The sequence below is a fragment of the Hakea prostrata genome, chromosome 11, assembly GCF_041222555.1.
Source record: "Hakea prostrata isolate BN-2017 chromosome 11, UWA_Hpros_2, whole genome shotgun sequence".
NCBI classification, from domain to species: domain Eukaryota; kingdom Viridiplantae; phylum Streptophyta; class Magnoliopsida; order Proteales; family Proteaceae; genus Hakea; species Hakea prostrata.
In genome coordinates this window covers 20,091,975-20,112,381 of record NC_142610.1, presented here as the reverse complement: position 1 = coordinate 20,112,381, position 20,407 = coordinate 20,091,975, and the positions used below count along the sequence as shown (strand labels likewise).

The 20,407-nt window shown below is 37.1% G+C and overlaps 2 protein-coding genes across 2 annotated transcripts; both read right to left on the bottom strand.

The window, feature by feature from the left end:
- Window positions 1-3,581, bottom strand: LOC149000711 (uncharacterized). The gene is made up of 2 exons (XM_089141077.1): window positions 717-3,581; window positions 1-611 (listed from the first exon to the last, which is right to left on the bottom strand). Exons 1-2 carry the CDS (start codon window positions 3,565-3,567, stop codon window positions 289-291), a joined length of 3,174 nt encoding a protein of 1,057 aa, XP_088997203.1. The 5' UTR covers window positions 3,568-3,581; the 3' UTR covers window positions 1-288.
- Window positions 3,582-13,202: 9,621 nt separating this feature from the next.
- On the bottom strand, window positions 13,203-16,759 carry LOC149000710 (uncharacterized). The gene is made up of 2 exons (XM_089141042.1): window positions 13,887-16,759; window positions 13,203-13,781 (listed from the first exon to the last, which is right to left on the bottom strand). Exons 1-2 carry the CDS (start codon window positions 16,735-16,737, stop codon window positions 13,459-13,461), a joined length of 3,174 nt encoding a protein of 1,057 aa, XP_088997168.1. The 5' UTR covers window positions 16,738-16,759; the 3' UTR covers window positions 13,203-13,458.
- Between the last annotated feature and the right edge of the window lie 3,648 nt (window positions 16,760-20,407).

Sequence of the window (20,407 nt, the reverse complement as noted above, 5' to 3'; positions counted from 1 at the left end):
TGTAGTTTACTGCAAATGAAGATGATAGATAATTGCGTCTTACCTTCACAGATTACTGCAACTTTTGCTTCTAATCTATCTAAGCCTATATTTGTCCTAAGCATTTATTAAAGTGAAAGAGAATTATACAAAAGACTGGTCTTAGATGGTGGGCTAATCCCACAAGACCCCTTCATAGAAAAACGATACACACGTGTACATAAGCAACCTAGAAGAAACCTAAAGAGTTATAAAACAGAGACATACTCTTGAAACTTACAACAGATCCTTATTTCCCTTTCGAAATTTTCAAGAGGAGGTGATGACTTTTATTTTCTCAGACACATAATGCATGTCAGGTCGAGACTGTGGGTTATTAGCTAAACATAAGATTGCCAACTTCATAATAGACAAGATCTCTTTTTCCATGTCTATTTTGGGAGGGGGGAGTCGCTGATCCAACACATCTCTTAATAATATGTCCTGCTTTGTTGATGGTAGCATTAAGTATGATGGTGATGATAGTGTTGAGATGAGTTCACTTGGATGTCTTCCCAGAGCCACTTCTAGCATTAATACCCCAAAACTATAAACATCACATTTTTGAGTCACCTTCATAGTGTAGGCAAACTCTGAAAGACAAGAAAAATAAAATGCAAACAACATTTAAATATATATCTCGTACTTAATTAATTAAGTAACATTTCTTCATAGTAGGAAAATGGTGAAGTTATTACCTGGTGCAACATATCCGTAGGTCCCCGCTTGAGTAGTCCAATTGGATGAATCGGGCTTTAATAGTCTTGCAGTGCCGAAGTCAGATACACATGCTTCGTATTCATGGTCCAACAAGATATTGTTGCTCGAAATATCCCGGTGGATGATTGGTGGCGAACAATCATGGTGCATGTATGACAAAGCATTTGCCACACCTTTAATAACATTAGCCCTTTTTACCCAATCTAATTCCGATGCAAGCTTGTCATTGTTGAGGATCTTACCTAAGCTTCCTCTCTCAAAATACTTGTAAACCAAAAGTGAGTGTCGTGCACAAGAACAAAATCCATATAGTTTCACAATATTTCGGTGTTGGATTTTTGTCAATGCATTAATCTCATTTTTGAATGCCTGTATGTTGGCCTTCTGACATGAATCCTCCAATGGTTGATGAAGCTTTTTGACGGCAACTACTTGATTCGTTGACAGCCTTGCCATGTAAACACTTCCAAATCCTCCTATCCCAATGCAATATTTGGCATCAAAATCCTCTGTTGCTTCAACAATTTCTTGATATGCTACTCTTCCATCATAATTCCATATAGAAAACAAATCCATTCTTTGGGATGCGGCTGTTTGCGTTGTCTCAACATTTCTTTTTCTTCGTTGGACATGGAAGATACAAAGAAGAGCAAACAGAAAAGCTAACAAACCTGACACTGGAACCATGATAGCAACCAAGATTTTAAGGTCTGAGATTCCCCTTTCACTCATTGACAAGGATGATTTGCATGGTTGCAGACCAGTTGCATTCCCACACAATGCTTTGTTGTTTCTTAAAGCATCCGTTGTAGCATTTTGAAAGGCTATGATGTTTGGAATTGGACCCTCAAACTTGTTGTGAGATATATCAATGGTTGTCAAGCTAGTCATTCCATCAAATGCAGAGGAAATGGTACCTGAGAGTTGATTGTGGGAGATATTTAACTTTTCCAAGATCTTTAAATACTTCAACTTTGACGGTATCTCTCCACTGAGGCTGTTTTGACTAAGATCCAATAGCTGTTGAAGGTAAGTCAGATTCCCGAGCTGAGAGGGAATGCTTCCATTGAAACTATTGTTGCTTAAATCCAAAAACATCAAGTTGGAGCAGTTCCCTATTTCTTTTGGTATTCGTCCACTCAATCTGTTTGATGACAAATCAAGATTTGTTAAGTTGTACATCATTCCAACTTCTGATGGTAAACTGCCAGAAAGTTGGTTGTCACTTAAATTGAGAGTTAGAAAAGATGTCAACCCACTAAATTCCTTTGGAATTTCTCCCACCAGATAATTTGAGGAAAGGTCAAGAACGTGGAGTTGACTTAACATCCCAAGCTCCGGAGGTATCTTACCTGTAATATTATTCTCAGCCAAGTTTAGAGCTTGCAGGTTTTGGCATTGTCCCCAAGTTGATGAAAGTTCACCATGCAATTGATTGTTGCTCACATCAATGAGGTAAAGCTTCTCATAAACCCCAAATTCTTCTGATAAGTTCGCAACAAGTTGGTTATTTTGGAGCCGAACTCTAAGTAAGCTTGTGCAGTTTTTGAAACCTCTTGGAAGGTGACCGCTGAGATGGTTGTTAGATGCAGAGAAGTTTTGAAGAGATCCACCCATGCATAATCCTTGAGGTAGACTACCTGAGAAATTGTTATATCCCAATTGCAACTTTGTCAACTTGGTAAGGTTTCCTATTTCTTCAGGGATTGATCCAGAAAGTTGATTACTCAGAAAGTTCAAATTAGTGAGATACTTCAGGTTTCCCAAAGTGGATGGTATGAACCCAGATAGATAATTTTGGAACAAATCTAGCTCAGTCAAACTTGTTAGATTTCCTATTTCTGAAGGAATACAACCAGATAGTTGATTCTCAAAGAGGTGTAAAATTTTGAGGTTTCTCAAACTACATAAAGAGACTGGGATTGAACCACTAAGATTGTTCTTTGGTAAGTATAAAGAAATAAGTGATTTCAAGTTTCCAATTTCTTCAGGAATGAAACCAATGAGACTATTATTCACCAAGCTCAACGAATTGAGTTGAGTCAGGTTTCCAATTTCCTGGGGAATAGTACCAGAAAGATGGTTGTCATGTAGGTACAGAGTGTGCAGATTTTTCAAATTACCTAAAGATTTAGGGATTGAACCAATGAGATTGTTTTCGTACAGAAAAAGACCCACTAGATTGGTCAAATTCCCAAGAGATTCAGGTATGAAACCAGAGAGGCTGTTGGAGAACATGTTGAGAACAACGAGGTTGTTCAATCTTCCCATACAGTCAGGTACCGACCCATTGAAATTGTTTGAATCAAGAGACAACATGTTCAGACTAGTTAGTTGACAGATTTCAGATGGAATTGATCCTGAGAGCTGATTCCCTGACAGATCAAGGTAGTTGAGAACAGAAAGGTTTGCGATGTTGGTGGGAACAATACCAGATATTGAATTATTCATGAAATCAAGACGTGTAAGAGTTGGAAGGGAGGAAAATGGGAAGTTCTCAACCATACCTTGCAAGCCCATACTTGATAAATTGACTTTAGTGATGGTTTCCCGTTGACTGCAAACAATTCCAATCCAATTGATGCATGGGTTTGATTTCTGTGAGGAATTGGAATCAAGTAGTGTCCATGAATGGAGAACAGACTGGCTTTGGTTGTTGAGAGTAGCTTTCCATTTGAGGAGAGAATTAGCTTGCTCGATAGTTGTGTTGGAACTTGAGGCATAGGAGTAGCAGGGATGAAGGAGCAAAATGAAACACAGGAGGGATAGGAGATTGTTCAAACAGAAGAAATCCAGACTAACAAATACAGTAAGATTGCAGAAAGCCATTTCCTTTTCTGGGTGCTTTCAACTATTGCAAAACAATGAGAGGTTTATAGTACAACGATGATATGATCACCCTAAGACATTCTTACCGTGTATGGGCTTGTGAATTTGGAAGTCAAGGTCTTCGTCTTCAAAGGTGATTTAGAGATGTAGGATCCAATCAAGTAGATTTTACTTTCCAAAAAGAAATCTTCAGGGACCAACAAATCTTGGGGATAGTGGCAAAAAAAAGTAATGCAAAGACACACACAAGAAGGTAATAGAGAGATGTAGGATCCAATCAAGTAGACTTTACTTTCTAAAAAGAAAGTCTTCGGGGACCAACAAATTTTGGGGATAATGTGAAAAAAAGTAATGCCAAAGCGCACATGCAAGACAAGATTTATGTGTATAAAGCATACGTGTTGGGATACAATAGCAATCCTTGAAGGTGAAAGTGGAACGACTTGAAACAAGAAGGTTGACCTAAAATTAAAAAAAAAAATGAGTGAACTACCATTAATTGAACGAAATTGGAAGGCTACTACTAACAAAGCCCAAATCACAGACTAGCTGAATTTCTCACGAATCTATGTACAAATAAAGAATGAACAAGATTTCGTTGAGTTTGGGATTACAAATTGGGTAATGTTGGTTAAACCTCACAAATGAACTACATCATCTTTAGGTCAAAGAGGGCAAGTCTAATGATCTTAGTTGTCACTGCATCTAAGTGGAGGATCTAGATCCTCTGTGTCCAGGTAAGAGTGCATCTTTGCCTCCGTCATTGAATGCCATGCCTGTGATATTCGGATTGGTTGCTTGGTACTATGAGCAAGGCATGCATCCAGCATCCAGCAGCCAGACGCATAGATGCACGCCTTACCTAAACGTAGAGAACCTACGTGCCTAGTGAACCGAGGCATTGGAGGGCCCTGGATGCAAGTTTAAACCAAGACAACACTAGCTTAAGGCACCTAGATGCATAGGCTCACCTACACAACGTGATATTAACTATGCTAGTAGCTACAACTATTTTCAAGGGAGAACTCCCCCCCCCCCCTCTATTGTTTAGGGTTCAAATATTAGACACATATAGCGATATTTGACAAATTATCAGTATTATAAATACATAAATTTTGACATAATCATCAATCATTATCATACCTTGATCAAATAGCAATTTTCTAAGCCAAATATTTAAATTTCAAAGTGTGTTAGCTTCATTTTTATAGATTTCTACACTTTAAATTTTGACGACAACAAGTAGTACCCATGAAAATGTATACCTGTAGCAAATAATTTCTACATTATTGTTGAAAAATCAGTTTGGTTCTAAAATATTCAATATCTCTATTTGTTGCACACGTTAAGAAATATATGGGATCATGTGCAATTTGGAAGATCAAAAACCTAATCACATCAACTCTAAGTTGATATCTGGTGAGTAACATATGTATGCAACCTTACCCGCCATAAGTTCCGAAACTATGAACCATCAAATGTATTAAAACAAATATGACGACTAACAAAGACAACTCACACCGGACACTCATTATATGTAAAATTGGCTTAGGATTCCCTCAGCTGTAGACCAATTGATCAACTAGCATTTAAAAGAGTAGAGACAACAACATGCATTTGCACGTGCGAGTTCTAACTAGTATATATATATATATATATATATATATATATATATATATATATATATATATATATATATATATATATATATATATATATATATATATATATATATATATATATATATATATATATATATATATATATATATATATATATATATATATAACACGAGTAAGAATTGCACATGACCATACATGCACGGAAATAATGGAAAAGTTTTGAAAATCAACTTTTAGCTAGTTGTATTGTATCCTCTTTACATTGGTACTTGGGTTTGCATACAGAGAGTCACATTTGTATTTCGCTCGATATTAACTTTAGTTAAAACCATGGAACTTCATTTCGGCGAAATTCGCCAATTTTCAATGAATTTCACCCCGGTTTGGCGAGTAGCAAGCAAACTGAAAATGCACCGAAAAACGAAATTTAAACAATACCGCCGGAAAATCGCTAAATATCGCTGGAAAGATGCCGAATCTACGGAAATCGGCACTGAACCTCCAAAATATCATCAGAGACTGATTGATTGCTACCACTACATTTATGTTACGTGTTCTTCTTTGTCTCTTTGGTTCGATCAACTAAATAAATCATCTCCATGTTGAGCTTCATGGTCGAAATATTTCTATCACCAGCGAAATCCTTGCTTTGATGAAGAAGAACTCAGAAGAAGTGAAGAACTGAAGAAAAACAACAAGATGATGTCAGACTGCCTGTGTCGAAGAGACGAGTACATCTCGTCTGAGTAGCTGTCTTCCATAAAGTTAAAAATTGATTTCTTTTTGGTTAAAGTTAAAAGAATTGAATCGACACTTGAGAGTTGCTTTTGTAGCCACGCACACAAGAAGTGAAAAAATGATTTTGACATTTTGTTTTCTGTATAAAAAATGACTTCACATTTGAGTGCTACACACCTAAGTCTTTGGAATATGATGCCAAGCACTGTTTTTACACATTATTATGCGAATCGGGATCATCTCCCCGTCGGGGGAGCACTTCCCAACCACAACATAGCGGGGATCCACACGTGAAATTTTAATTTTTTTTTCTATTCAAAAAGTGTTTTTCACCGTGGGCCCCATTGTTTTTTATAGTCGAGAAGCGTCCCTCGTCGGGATCGCTGATCCCGAATCTTATTATGCAGCATATAATGGCCGATTTGCTGGTTTTAGCAACCAAAATTATTAGTAGGGCTTCTTTATAATTTTATATAGCTTCTCACTCACCTATAATAGCTTTGAATGTTCTCTGAAAACTTTCTTCGCAAGAGCACTTTGCATCTTCTTTCCCTTCTCTTTATAGTGTAGTCTGATGATAAGAAGGCAAACGTTGGTGTCTTGGAAAATTTTGATCCTGTTGTACAATTTCCGACTCAGTGTTGAACTGCTGGTTCAATCAGGTTCATGATCTTTTGATCAAGCACGGACCTGTGTCCTCAAGATAATGAAATGATCTAGGGTTGGAAATGACTTGGAATCTAGGGTCGTGTTCTACCTAAGCGGGATATTTGATATCGAATTAACGAGAATGAAGTGCCCACTAAGGAATCTACAGTGTAGCAAGGGAAACTAAAGATCAGGGTAAGAACTATACCAATTAGAGTCTTACTTGTCAAGCAAAGAGTGTTAGAACCTTAATTTGGATGAACCACATAAAACTTGTCTTGTATGTATTCCTTTGCTTTTTTTTTCCCCTAACATTATACCCCATGAAAAATAGACTCCCACCTATGCATGTCGGCAGAGACCCAGAAGTCTTCCTTGGATGTATATGTCTAGACTAAAAAGACTACACACTTTTTGACGGCTTAAACACAACTCGAGAGCACATGAAAATGAAATGAAATGCAATTTTAAAATTTGCATGCGTGTATCACACCTTCTGCAAGCCAGGGCAAGCATTTGTCTGTGACTTACATCTCTAGCCCTTAGCAGCAAACTAAGACTTCGTCAAACCAAGTGAGAAAGACAGGTTGCTGTCAATCCTATATATGGATCGAGTACGTTCAAATTTCTCTCACATCATTTAGATGATGTGATTAGAATTCAAGATGACAAATAAACTGGAAATTTTTTTGTCTCCCCAATAATTTGTTTGGAATAATGGATGCACAACCACGAACAGAGAAGAACACAAACAAAACACACAAGGGAATTTAACATGGTTCGGCAAAACCATGCCTACGTCCACCAGAGAGAAAAAGAGTTCCACTATTTCCAGGAAACCTCACACCACTCTCACACCCACAAAGTGCTACCCTTTGCTTGCCCCCATCCTTATCCTCAGGATGGGTTTCCCAATCCTCTACAGGAACTGATTAACCAATCTCCTACAGAGATTGATGTATATAGGTTATCCCACAGAGCTTATTTATAGGAAAACCTAAAACCCTAATCCCAATGTAATTACAATTTTACCCCAATATTAAAAATTGACCCAAACTCTGTACCAATTATAAATACAAGCAAAACCATAATTACATTGACCCATAGAATACAAGCCACCCAAACCCAACAATCTCCACCTTAGCTTGAATTCTGCAAACCACTTTGAAGAAAACCGCTGATGATGTCTATCTGCAATCACCCGTCTCTGTGTATCCACCATACCTTACTGCATGGCCCACATCCCCTCCAGGGATGCTTTTGTTACCGCCATCACTAAACCAGCATGGCACACACCCCCTACCTGAGATGTCCCGTACAGCTCATCGCCGCTATACACGCATGACCCATAGAATTTGCACGAACATGAATTACATGACAAACAATGCTTGTAAATAGCCTTCCATGTTATCTTCTTTTTAACCATGTAAGAGCTATGAAAGTTCACTTCTCATCCTTATTGCCTAGTAATGGCGACTCTGAATCCTTTTTATTTTTATCACTTCGATTGTTTTCTCAATCTGCCTTGCATCTCGTCTGGTTAATTTCATCTACACCCAACAGCAAAGATCGTCTCACCAGCCTACCACCAAACCTAATCCAAAATTTGTTAAACCGGCGTGTATGATGGATCCATATATGAACATAATTTTTGGTTAATTTGTAGGAAGCTTGGATCTGGGAGTGCTTCAGGTGTTTGTGGATCAAATTGTCATGGATCTTAATTTTATAAGAAAGCTTACTTTTATTTTATTTCATTTTCTTCAAATACAGCATATTGGTCCCTCCACTGAGGAAAAAAAAAAAAAAAAAAAAGGAAAGAGAGTTATCTAGGAAAGAGATCTAAGATACATATCATAAACTGAAAACTTAAAAATAAGAGTTTGAATCCCCTTCGAGTCGAAGAGACAAAGCCCTGGCCGTCATATATCTCAACATACATATTATCCTAATGACGTAGTTGAGTTGTACTTAAGCCAGCTCGGAGGAAGCTATATCCCAAAATGAATTAAAAAACTCCAAGCTTAAGGATAGCATTAGGGGCACATGTCGGTGCCCCCACCCCTGTTTGGAGGCTGTGGATTACAGCTAGGAGGCTTCGGACGACGAACTGATAAATCTGTTGCCAGAGCTCCACCATGCTCCACTGTAACAAAACCTGGATCTAGATCCAGCTTGGTGGTGGGAGGATTAATGGGATAATTTTGAAACCCACTGTTTGGTCGAACAGATAAAGCTGGTAAAGAAAGAGCAAGACATATCAACCAAATCATCAAAGTCATAACACAGAGGCGAGGGTTCAGAGTTTCCATTACTGATTGGGGGAGGAGGATTGAAAAGGCAAGGTTCAAAGCTAACAGGTAAGCCCTTGAGAATGGTGAGGTTCTCACGCACTTGATGGAATCATTCGTATGATCTTTAGAATTCAGAAAGAATGATATTTATAACAAAACCATATCAAGGCTAGCACTGCCTAAATCGGTGGTTGACGTCAAAGTTGATAGGGTTTACCTTCATTGAAATAAGAACAAAAAATAAACCCTTGACGCGTAAACCACACTGAGTGGTGGGGTTTATCTTTATTGAGATAAAAATAAAACTCCTGACGTGGGAAGGTTTACCTTTATTGAAGTACAAATAAAAAATAAACCCCTGACGGACGGGTGAATCTGACATTGTGGTGGGGTAATACTGTAAATTCACAATACATTAAGGACAGTTAGAAATTATGAATTATCTAACCATGACTTAACAAGAATCTACTCACAGAATGTTCTATTGTGTCATTTTATAAGACATTTTGGGGGTGTCTACCAACGTGATAAATTTTTGGGTGTCTATGATTTTTGCTATATATTTTAGGGTGGTCCTGAAATTTTTCTTAAATAATAAGTAAATTCATGTTTTCTATTTGGACCATTGGATCGAAGCTTTTCTATATGACGTAGTCTAACGGTTGAATGGATATAAGGGTATTTTAGTCCTAAAATTTATAGTTTGTCTTTTACTTTTTTAGATACCACCACAAGGAAGGCAAATGTAAGTTGGCATATTTGAGTAAAAAATTACTTGAATTCAGATGAAAGTTACCCCTAATATAATAACCAATCTTTGTGTCTTTGGTTGAAGAAAAAAAATGTTTTCAATTTATTACTTTCCATCAATTATTGAACACCAAGTACAAATTCTTTTACTGAAATATAAATACAAAAAATTTAATTTCATCATTGAAGGATCTTCTCACCTATTATAGAATGTTAGTGAAAAATCAATCAAAATGCACCTGATGAAAAGGACATAGTAGAAATTAATTCATAATGTAAGGGGGTCTTTGGATCCAAAGTTTTTGGAATGGATTTTAGAACAAGCCAAAATGCCAGGATGACCGTGAAATTAACTTTGAAAGCATGTCAATCCATCTAAAACCTTGGAATGGATTTGATTTTTTTTTGGTAGAAAAAAGAGTGCAGTAGTGGATTCGTGTCTTTTACACCAATGCTTTTTTGGTAGTGGATGAAAATCTCTTTTACATATGCTTTAATGTTGCTTTTCTAACATTACACCCCAGGAAAAGTAGATATTTGTTGACTCCTATTCATATTGAAGGAGAAAGAGAAGTCTTCCTTCCATGTATCTTTATGGGCTTGTTGACTACCCCACACGCTTTGTGTAGATCATCTATCTCTCTCAGCTCCAAACCATAAAAAGACCACCACATCCAATAGATTTTCAAAGAGTGTGAAGATTTTTTATACCTTTAAGGAAAACTTGTTTGCTTTTGGATCATACATCTCTCTGACACCTTTAAAAAAGGAAACTTCAACTTTCAAATTTAAAGAAAAGAATGGTGTTAGTGCTCTATCCAGCAAGAAATAAAGACTTATCCTCACAAAAGATCTCAAAGTTCCTTAACATAGTTGAAGTTACTTCTCATGGAGTCTACTTGGGTTTATCCTCAAACATTGGGAAATAAAAAATCCAAGTTTTTTCTTATCTATACGAGAGGCTATAGGAAAAATTACATGGATGGAAAGTGAAACTTCTATCTCAAGCAGGGAAGCAAATTCTCACAAAAGCAGTTGCAATTGCTTTGCCAACATACACAATGTCAAATTTCTTAATCCCTAAAGAGATGAGTGATAAGCTTTCTAGCCTCTTAAGGAAGTTTTGGTGAAAAAATAAAGGAACCATAGGAATTAATTGGATTAATTGGGACATACTGTGCAAATCAAAGAAACAAGGTGGTTTGGGGTTTAGGGACCTTCATTCGTTTAATAAAGCCCTATTGGCTAAACAAGGATGGAGGCTCCTTACAAATCCAAACTCACTTTGGGCAAGAACAATGAGGGGAGAATATTTGAAAGATTCAATCTTCTTAGAAGTCCAGGTGTCAAAAAAAGCATCTTAGGGGTGGAAAAACATTTTAATGGGGCGGGAAATTCTAAAAAAATGTTTGATTCGTAGAATAGAAAATGTCCTATCTACAAGAGTGTTCCTAGATCCTTGGATACCCCATCTTCCCTCTTCCTTCGCTTCAAGGGACCCAACCCCTTTCGGGCCTATTTTTATACATGAATTTATTGATTGGCCTAACAAAAAATGAAATTCTCAAATGCAAGATTTTTTGTTTAACCATGATGAAAAGCAAGCTATCTTATCTATCCCAATTTTATCTAATAACGGATCTTTCTTAGTGAAGTCTGCATATCACTGTTCTAAAGACACTACTAACCATTCTCAAGCCCAATCATCTCTCTCAGCAAATGAGAACTGGGGAAGACTTTGGAAAATCAAATCCTTGCCAAAAATCAAAACCTTCTTATGGAAGGCGGCTCATAATGGTATTGCAACTCAACAAACCCTTTTTAATAGAAATAGTAGTCCTTCACCTCTATGTCTTATGTGTTTCACATGTGGAAATTACTATTCATGCATTATTCCATTGTGAGTTTGCAAAAGCTTGTTGGAGAGCTTCTCCCCTTAGAATTGACATCGATGAATTTGTAGGTAACTCTATTCATGATTGGTTGAAATTTTTTGGATGCAAAATTTGGAGATTCTGGTCATTATGAACATGTGCATACAATCAATAGTATACTATGTTGGGTCATTTGGTATGCAAGAAATGAATTTTTATTTAATGGCAAGAGTGCTTCACTTTCTATACTATGACTTGGATGAATAGGTTACTCAACGAAATTTAGTGGGTGCAAGAACATCCTTCTCTCCAAGGTCCAATTGATAGCGTGGACATTTCAGCAAGCAATAGTAGTGCTTCAGATACAAATCTTTCACCACCTCAAACATGTTTCAAGATTTTCTCAGATGCTTCGTGGGACAAGTCTTCAAGGCATTCAAGGAGGAGCAACATTGTTTGGAGTCCTACAGGGCATTTTGTTCTTGCAAAGGTTACTTTTGGGTTTGGCTTTTCAGCACTTGCAGCAAAATTAGAAGCAATTAGAGATGTTATCTTAGTTATTTGTACTTTGCATATTAACCAGGTTGTAATTTTCTCAGATAGCCTCATAGCCGTAAAGGCCTTAAATGGCCAGGTCTAGTCTCTAGACTGGCCAAGTCATGGCTTAGTCTAGGAAATTCTGTGGCTCTTTGCTAGTTTAGTTTATGTAAGTTTTCACTTTGTCCATAGACCTTATAACTCTCTTGCTGATTTCTTAGCCCGTGGCTCTAAGAAATTTCAGCTTAATCGTGTCTGGTGGCAGCCCCCACCTTGTTTTGTAAACACTAATCTCCTTTCCTCTAGCATTAGCTTAGAGAGTTTAATATAAGATATTATTTTTTGTAGAAAAAATAAAAAATAAAAAGGTACAAAAATTGCGGCATTTTTAATAAGCACTGGCGTAGGGTTAGAGATGCTGAGAGGCACATGTCAACATATCCTGGCATTTTTAAAAAGTGCCGCTACATGTGGATATATTCCGGCGTTCTCCAATCAAGGCCACTAGAAATCAATTTTTGTACGTAGGAAAAGCATGGTTGTAATGTCTTCATCTTCATCTCAGCAATCAGGTGGAGCACCAATCGCTCCTCTTGCATTGAAGTCTCCAGTTGGGCAGTTCTTGGCTCAGATCTTGGAAAGCCACCCTCATTTGGTCCCGGTTGTTGTCTCCAGTTGGGCAATTCTTGGCTCAGATCTTGAAAAGCCACCCTCATCTGGTCCCGGGTGTTGTCGACCAGCAGCTCAAACAACTTAAAACTAACTGTGAGGCTGAGAAACAGGAAGAAGACCCTTTTGCTTTTGGAACTGAACATGTTTTGTACAGGTAATAATATGTCAAACCATGGGTTATGAATAGATTATTACATGGTGTGAAGTTGCAATTTGATTTCTAATATCTATTTTTCAAAAAAATTATAAGAGAATAGCTGAGATCAAGACAAAGGAGAGGAGAAAGGCTTTAGAAGAGATTTTTTATGCCCAAGTAGTGCAGAAATTCGTGGATGTAGATATTTCTTTGAACCCACAACTTCCTCACCTTCTTTTGGTCTTTCCTCAGAGATATTGAGAATCAATGTTGATTCGAAATATCATTTCATTATCAATCAATTTGTTTACCAGTTCACATCTATTGTATGTAAAAAATGATAAGTGTTTTGTTCAGTGTAGTTTAGTGCAAATGAAGAGGATAGATAATTGCGTCTTACCTTCACAGATTACTGCAACTTTTGCTTCTAATCTTATCTAAGCCTATATTTGTCCTAAGATTTATTAAAGTGAAAGAGAATGATACAAAAGACTGGTCTTAGATGGTGGGCTAATCCCACAAGACTTGTACATAAACAACCTAGAAGAAACCTAAAGAATTATAAAATTGAGAAATACTCTTGAAACTTACAATAGATCCTTATTTCCCTTTCGAAATTTTCAAGAGGAGATGATGACTTTTATTTTCTCAGACACATAATGCATGTCAGGTCGAGACTGTGGGTTATTGGCTAAACATAAGATTGCCAACTTCATAATAGACAAGATCTCTTTTTCCTTGTCTATTTTGAGAGGGGGGAGTCGCTGATCCAACACGTCTCTTAATAATATGTCTTGTTTTGTTGATGGTAGCATTAAGTATGATGGTGATGATAGTGTTGAGATGAGTTCACTTGGATGTCTTCCCAGAGCCACTTCCAGCATTAATACTCCAAAACTATAAACATCACATTTTTGACTCACTTTCATAGTGTAGGAAAACTCTGAAAGACAAGAAAAATAAAATGCAAACAACATTTAAATAGATATCTTGTACTTAATTAATTAAGTAGCATTTCTTCATATAAGGAAAATGGTGAAGTTATTACCTGGTGCAACATATCCGTAGGTCCCCGCTTGAGTAGTCCAATTGGATGAATCGGGCTTTAATAGTCTTGCAGTGCCAAAGTCAGATACACATACTTCGTATTCATGGTCCAACAAGATATTATTGCTCGATATATCCCGGTGGATAATTGGTGGCAAACAATCATGGTGCATGTATGACAAAGCATTTGCCACACCTTTAATAACATTAACCCTTTTTATCCAATCTAATTCCGATGCAAGCTTGTCATTGTTGAGGATCTTAGCTAAGCTTCCTCTCTCAAAATACTTATAAACCAAGAGTGAGTGTTGGGCACAAGAACAAAATCCATATAGTTTCACAATGTTTCGGTGTTGGATTTTTGTCAATGCACTAATCTCATTTTTGAATGCCTGTATGTTGGCTTTCCGATATGAATCCTCTAATGGTTGATGAAGCTTTTTGACAGCAACTACTTGATTCGATGACAGCCTTGCCATGTAAACGCTTCCAAATCCTCCTGTCCCAATGCAATATTTGGCATCGAAATCTTCTGTTGCTTCAACAATTTCTTGATATGCTATTCTTCTATCGTAATCCCATATAGAAAATAAATCCATTTTGTGTGGTGGGATTGATTGTGTTGTCTCAACATTTCTTTTTCTTCGTTGGACAGGGAAGATACAAAAAAGAGCAATAATAAAAGCTAACAAACTTGACATTGGAACCAGGATAGCAACCAGGATTTTAAGGTCTGAGTTTCTCTTTTTACTCTTTGACAAAGATGATTTGCATGGTTGTAGACCACTCGCATTCCCACACAGTGCTTTGTTGTTTCTTAAAGCATCTGTTTTAGCATTTTGAAAGGGTTTGATGTTTGGAATTGGACCCTCAAACTCGTTGTGAGATATATCAATAGATGTCAAGCTAGTCATTCCATCAAATGCAGAGGAAATGGTACCTGAGAGTTGATTGTGGGAGATATTTAACTTTTCCAAGATCCTTAAATCCTTCAACTGTGACAGTATCTCTCCACTGAGGCTATTTTGACTAAGGTCCAATAGTTGTTGAAGGTAAATCAGATTCTCAATCTGAAAGGGAATGCTTTCATTGAAACTATTGTTGCTTAGATCCAAAAATATCAAGTTAGAGCAGTTCCCTATTTCTTTTGGTATCTGTCCACTCAATCTGTTTGATGACAAATCAAGATTTGTTAAGCTGTACATCATTCCAACTTCTGATGGTAAACTGCCAAAAAGTTGGTTGTCACTTAAACTGAGAGTTAGTAAAGATGTCAGCCCACTAAATTCCTTTGGAATTTCTCCCACCAGATAATTTGAGGAAAGGTCAAGAACGTGGAGTTGACTTAACATCCCAAGCTCCGGAGGTATCTTACCTGTAATATTATTCTCAGCCAAGTTTAGAGCTTGCAGGTTTTGGCATTGTCCCCAAGTTGATGAAAGTTCACCATGCAATTGATTGTTGCTCACATCAATGAGGTAAAGCTTCTCATAAACCCCAAATTCTTCTGATAAGTTCACAACAAGTTGGTTATTTTGGAGCCGAACTCTAAGTAAGCTTGTGCAGTTTTTGAAACCTCTTGGAAGGTGACCGCTGAGATGGTTGTTAGATGCAGAGAAGTTTTGAAGAGATCCACCCATGCATAGTCCTTGAGGTAGACTACCTGAGAAATTGTTATATCCCAATTGCAACTTTGTCAACTTGGTAAGGTTTCCTATTTCTTCAGGGATTGATCCAGAAAGTTGATTACTCAGAAAGTTCAAATTAGTGAGATACTTCAAGTTTCCCAAAGTGGAAGGTATGAACCCAGATAGATAATTTTGGGGCAAATCTAGCTCAGTCAAACTTGTTAGATTTCCTATTTCTGAAGGAATACAACCAGATAGTTGATTCTCAAAGAGGCGTAAAATTTGGAGGTTTCTCAAACTACATAAAGAGACTGGGATTGAACCAATAAGATTGTTCTTAGGTAAGTATAAAGAAATAAGTGATTTCAAGTTTCCAATTTCTTCAGGGATGAAACCAATGAGACCATTATTCTCCAAACTCAACCACTTGAGCCGAGTCAGGTTTCCAATTTCCTGGGGAATGGTACCGGAAATTTGGTTGTCATACAGGTACAAAGTGTGCAAATTTTTTAAATTACCTAAAGATTTAGGGATTGAACCAATGAGATTGTTTGTGTATAGAGAAAGATCCCCTAGATTGGTCAAATTCCCAAGAGATTCAGGTATGAAACCAGAGAGGCTGTTGGAGAACATGGTGAGAACAGCGAGGTTGTTCAATCTTCCCATACCGTCAGGTACCGACCCATTGAAATTGTTTGTATCAAGATACAACATGTTCAGACTAGTAAGTTGACAGATTTCAGATGGAATTGATCCTGAGAGCTGATTCCCTGACAGATCAAGGTAGTTGACAACAAAAAGGTTTGCGATGTTGGTGGGAACAATACCAATTAATGAATTATTCATGAAATCAAGACGTGTAAGAGTAGGAAGGGAGGGAAATGGGAAGTTCTCAACCATACCTTGCAAGCCCATACTTGGTAAGTTAACTTCAGTGATGGTTTCCCCTTGATTGCAAACAATTCCAATCCAACTGATGCATGGGTCAGATTTCTGTGAGGAATTGGAATCAAGTAGTGTCCATGAATGGAGAACAGACTGGCTTTGGTTGTTGAGAGTAGCTTTCCATTTGAGGAGAGAATTAGCTTGCTCGATAGTTGTGTTGGAACTTGAGGCATAGTAGTAGCAGGGATGAAGGAGCAAAATGAAGCACAGGAGGGATAGGAGATTGTTCAAACAGAAGAAATCCAGACTAACAAGTACAGTAAGATTGCAGAAAGCCATTTCCTTTTCTGGGTGCTTTCAACTATTGCAAAACAATGAGAGGTTTATAGTACAACGATGATATGATCACCCTAAGACATTCTTACCGTGTATGGGCTTGTGAATTTGGAAGTCAAGGTCTTCGTCTTCAAAGGTGATTTAGAAATGCATTTCGTCTTCAAAGGTGATTTAGAGATGCAGGATCCAATCAAGTAGATTTTACTTTCCAAAAAGAAATCTTCAGGGACCAACAAATCTTGGGGATAGTGGCAAAAAAAAAAGTAATGGAAAGACACACACAAGAAGGTGATAGAGAGATGTAGGATCCAATCAAGTAGACTTTACTTTCTAAAAAGAAAGTCTTCAGGGACCAACAAATTTTGGGGATAATGTGAAAAGAAGTAATGCCAAAGCGCACATGATTTATGTGTATAAAGCATACGCGTTGGGATACAATAGCAATCCTTGAAGGTGAAAGTGGAACGACTTGAAACAAAGGAGGTTGACCTAAAATAAAGAAAATGAGTGGACTACCGTAAATTGAACTAAATTGGAAGGCTACTACTAACAAAGCCCAAATCACAAGACTAGCTTGGGATTACAAATTGGGTAATGTTGATTAAATCTCACAAATGAACTACATCATCTTTAGGTCAAAGAGGGCAAATATAATGATCGTAGTTGTCACTACATCTAGGTGGAGGATCTAGATCATTTGTGTCCAGCAGGAGTGCATCTTTGCATCCGCCATTAAATGCCATGCTTGTGATATTTGGATTGGTTGCTTGGTACTACGGGCAGGGCATCCAGCGGCCAAAAGCACAGATGCACACATTGCCTAAACGTAGAGAACCAATGTGCCTAGTGAACCAAGGCATTGGAGGGTCTTGGATGCAAGTTTACACCACGACATCACTTGCTTGTGGCACCTGGATGCCAAGGCTCACCTACACAACGTGATATTAACTATGCTAGTAGCTACAACTATTTTCAAGGGATTAGCTCTTGTGGGCCTTGTTAAGATTGAATAATAGGAACAACCACACAACGAAAGAGAAAAGAAAATCGACACAGAGACATGCAAGATTTTACATGCAAAAGAAAAGAAAACCCACGATTGACAACAATCCACTAATTTCAATTGTCAAAAATCAATTACAGAGAGAAGAAAATTACACATTTGTATCAAAACCCTATTCTGAAATATAATTGACAATGTACATCTCACAATGTGATTTGAGCTGTCAAATAAAGAATCCTTATGCAATGCAGAATTTATCAAAAATAATTTAATTTATCTTACTTTTATAAAAATACATCGAAGAGAAAAATGAAAATAAAAAATCTACTGAAGAGTGGGAAAGGGGGGAAAAAATTTAATCACATATAATAGATCCTTATAGAAAAAAGAGAAAGAGAGGAAGGAAGAAAATTTGATAAAAGAAAAAGTTTTTTACATGTGGGTCCCAACCAAACTAACACCATTAGTCACTGTCAAATATTTTCAAATTTTAAATCTAAACAGACCAAAATATCCCACAGGATATTTAATACAATGTGTTTTGACTAAAATATCTTTAAACATTCACAATATATATATATATATATATATATATATATTTTAAGCCATATACTGATTAATGCTTAGTGACCAAGATACCCTTCATTAGAGATCTTATTCCAACGTTTCTATTACTTTGCCAAACTGAACATTTTTCAATCGCAGGCGGTGATTCCAACCCCTGAAGTCATGACTATCATTGTCCCTCTCCTTTTGCAAGTCTCACCGCACTAAAGGGGCAAAAGTAAAAGATAATTTGGCTATTTTAAGCATGAAATAAGGAGAAGGAAATGTAAGAGTAACACTTTTTTGAGGAATCAAAGGTGAAACTTTTGAGAGGGAGTAAAAATAAATAGAGTTGTCTTGAATGTAACCTATCTTGAAGTTGAAGACCATTTAGCTGTAAATCCTATGTGTTGTTTGTGTTGTTGTTGCTGAGATTTGAGTTCAAAATTTCTGGTGCTTGATCATGTTTACTTGGGGTTCTAAACTCGTTAATTTGTTTAACATTCTACTTGTTTTCTTGTGATAAAAGGATATTCTTTTGAATGTGACTATGGTTGCAAACCTAAAATGTATATTTTCACCCGAAGGGAGTAGTCGAATTGGCAAGGGATGATTATCGATCACCTCAAGAAGCGTGTGGTATTGAGTTTGATTCATTATACTCTTCACTCTTTCTTGTGAGAGTTTGATGTTTCTCATTTAATACCAGTACACTAATCTAGTCGATTTGGAAAGCTGTTCGGACGGAAGTTTTGGCATCAGGTTGCCCTTTTATATATGATGATCCGTGTACGGTTTGTGGGGTTAGTATGGACTTGTGAAAATAGTAAGTCGGAAGATCTAGACACCTATATTAGCCAGCTGGCATGTTTATGAATTCACTTTCTTGACTTCTTTCCCACTTGGTAAGAGTTTTGTAGATCCTTTTTCACCAGGCTATGGTCCAAAACTAAAAGCTTAACACCACCAGGGTGGAAGAAGTCAAGATGAGAAATTAGATAACCATGCATAAATAACAGGCTTCCTTAGCTTCTCACTCGATCCTTTTTTTTTTTTTGGGTAGGATCCTTAGCTTCTCACTCACCATATGTAACTACTACAAACATACGTTGTTTTCATCATTCTTTGCAAGTCAGTAATGGAGACTCTGAATCATCGCTTTTGTATCATCACTTTCACGGTTCTATTAATCTGTTCTTCTCCATTTTCATCTGCTCAACCACACAGTAGATTTGCAGTTCTCTCACCATTTGCAGCACCAGACTAAATCCAGACTTTGCTGAAGAACAGTATATCCCAGTTCCAGTAACAGTTTTTTCGATTCATCAGAAGCTTCTTGGTCAAGGAAAAGTTCCAGAACATAGGGGACCGACCAAGTGGATTAATTCCAAATGATGCTCTCTTGCTTGCCGTCACTTGGGGCTTTAAATTTGTATTTTCTGTTGTTTGATATGTTCTACTGGATTTATCAGAAAAAACAAATAATGATTCTTTTGTATGTCACTATAGAGAGTGAAACAGTTTGGGCTTCACTATCTCTGCATATCTTAATTAAATTAATATGATGAATTGAAGTTCATCTCTGCTAAGACTTTTGCAGGGCTGAGGAAGAACTACTGCATCTTCTGCCCCTTTTCATATTAGAAGAACAGTTTAACCATGCCAAGTGGGTTGAGGTGAAGATGGGGTTTGAAATTGTGATTAAACCATCAACCCAAATCAAGTATGTAAAGTAGTAATATTTAATGCATAAGGTTCCTGTTTTAGGGTTTACACTTTAGGGTCCACGGTATTTATATTTGTCCTATTTTAGGTTTAATTACATGTATACGTGTTCCAGTCAGCTTTACTGGTGGAACTTGTCCTATTTAGCAGCCAAGGCTTCTATCTAATTGCCCACATAGATCAAGATGCTGTAGATAAAGAACTTGAATATGGTAGCTAGGGTGGCAAGCAAGCACCAAATGCATGATCCAAAGGTTGTTGGATCAGTTAAAAATTTTGTCTCAATTTTGTCTGGCCTGAAAATGATCTCGCACCAAATCGGATCAAACTCAGTAGATTTTTACTCGAGTTGACAGCCAGACCAGTGGTAGGCAAATTTTATGATTTTATCCCAACATA

Coding starts and splice junctions, on each gene's coding strand:
- LOC149000711 (XM_089141077.1), bottom strand. CDS start 3,567: ATGGCTTTCTGCAATCTTACTGTATTTGTTAGTCTGGATTTCTTCTGT. Junction 612..716: donor CTACGGATATGTTGCACCAG/GTAATAACTTCA, acceptor CTTGTCTTTCAG/AGTTTGCCTACACTATGAAG.
- LOC149000710 (XM_089141042.1), bottom strand. CDS start 16,737: ATGGCTTTCTGCAATCTTACTGTACTTGTTAGTCTGGATTTCTTCTGT. Junction 13,782..13,886: donor CTACGGATATGTTGCACCAG/GTAATAACTTCA, acceptor CTTGTCTTTCAG/AGTTTTCCTACACTATGAAA.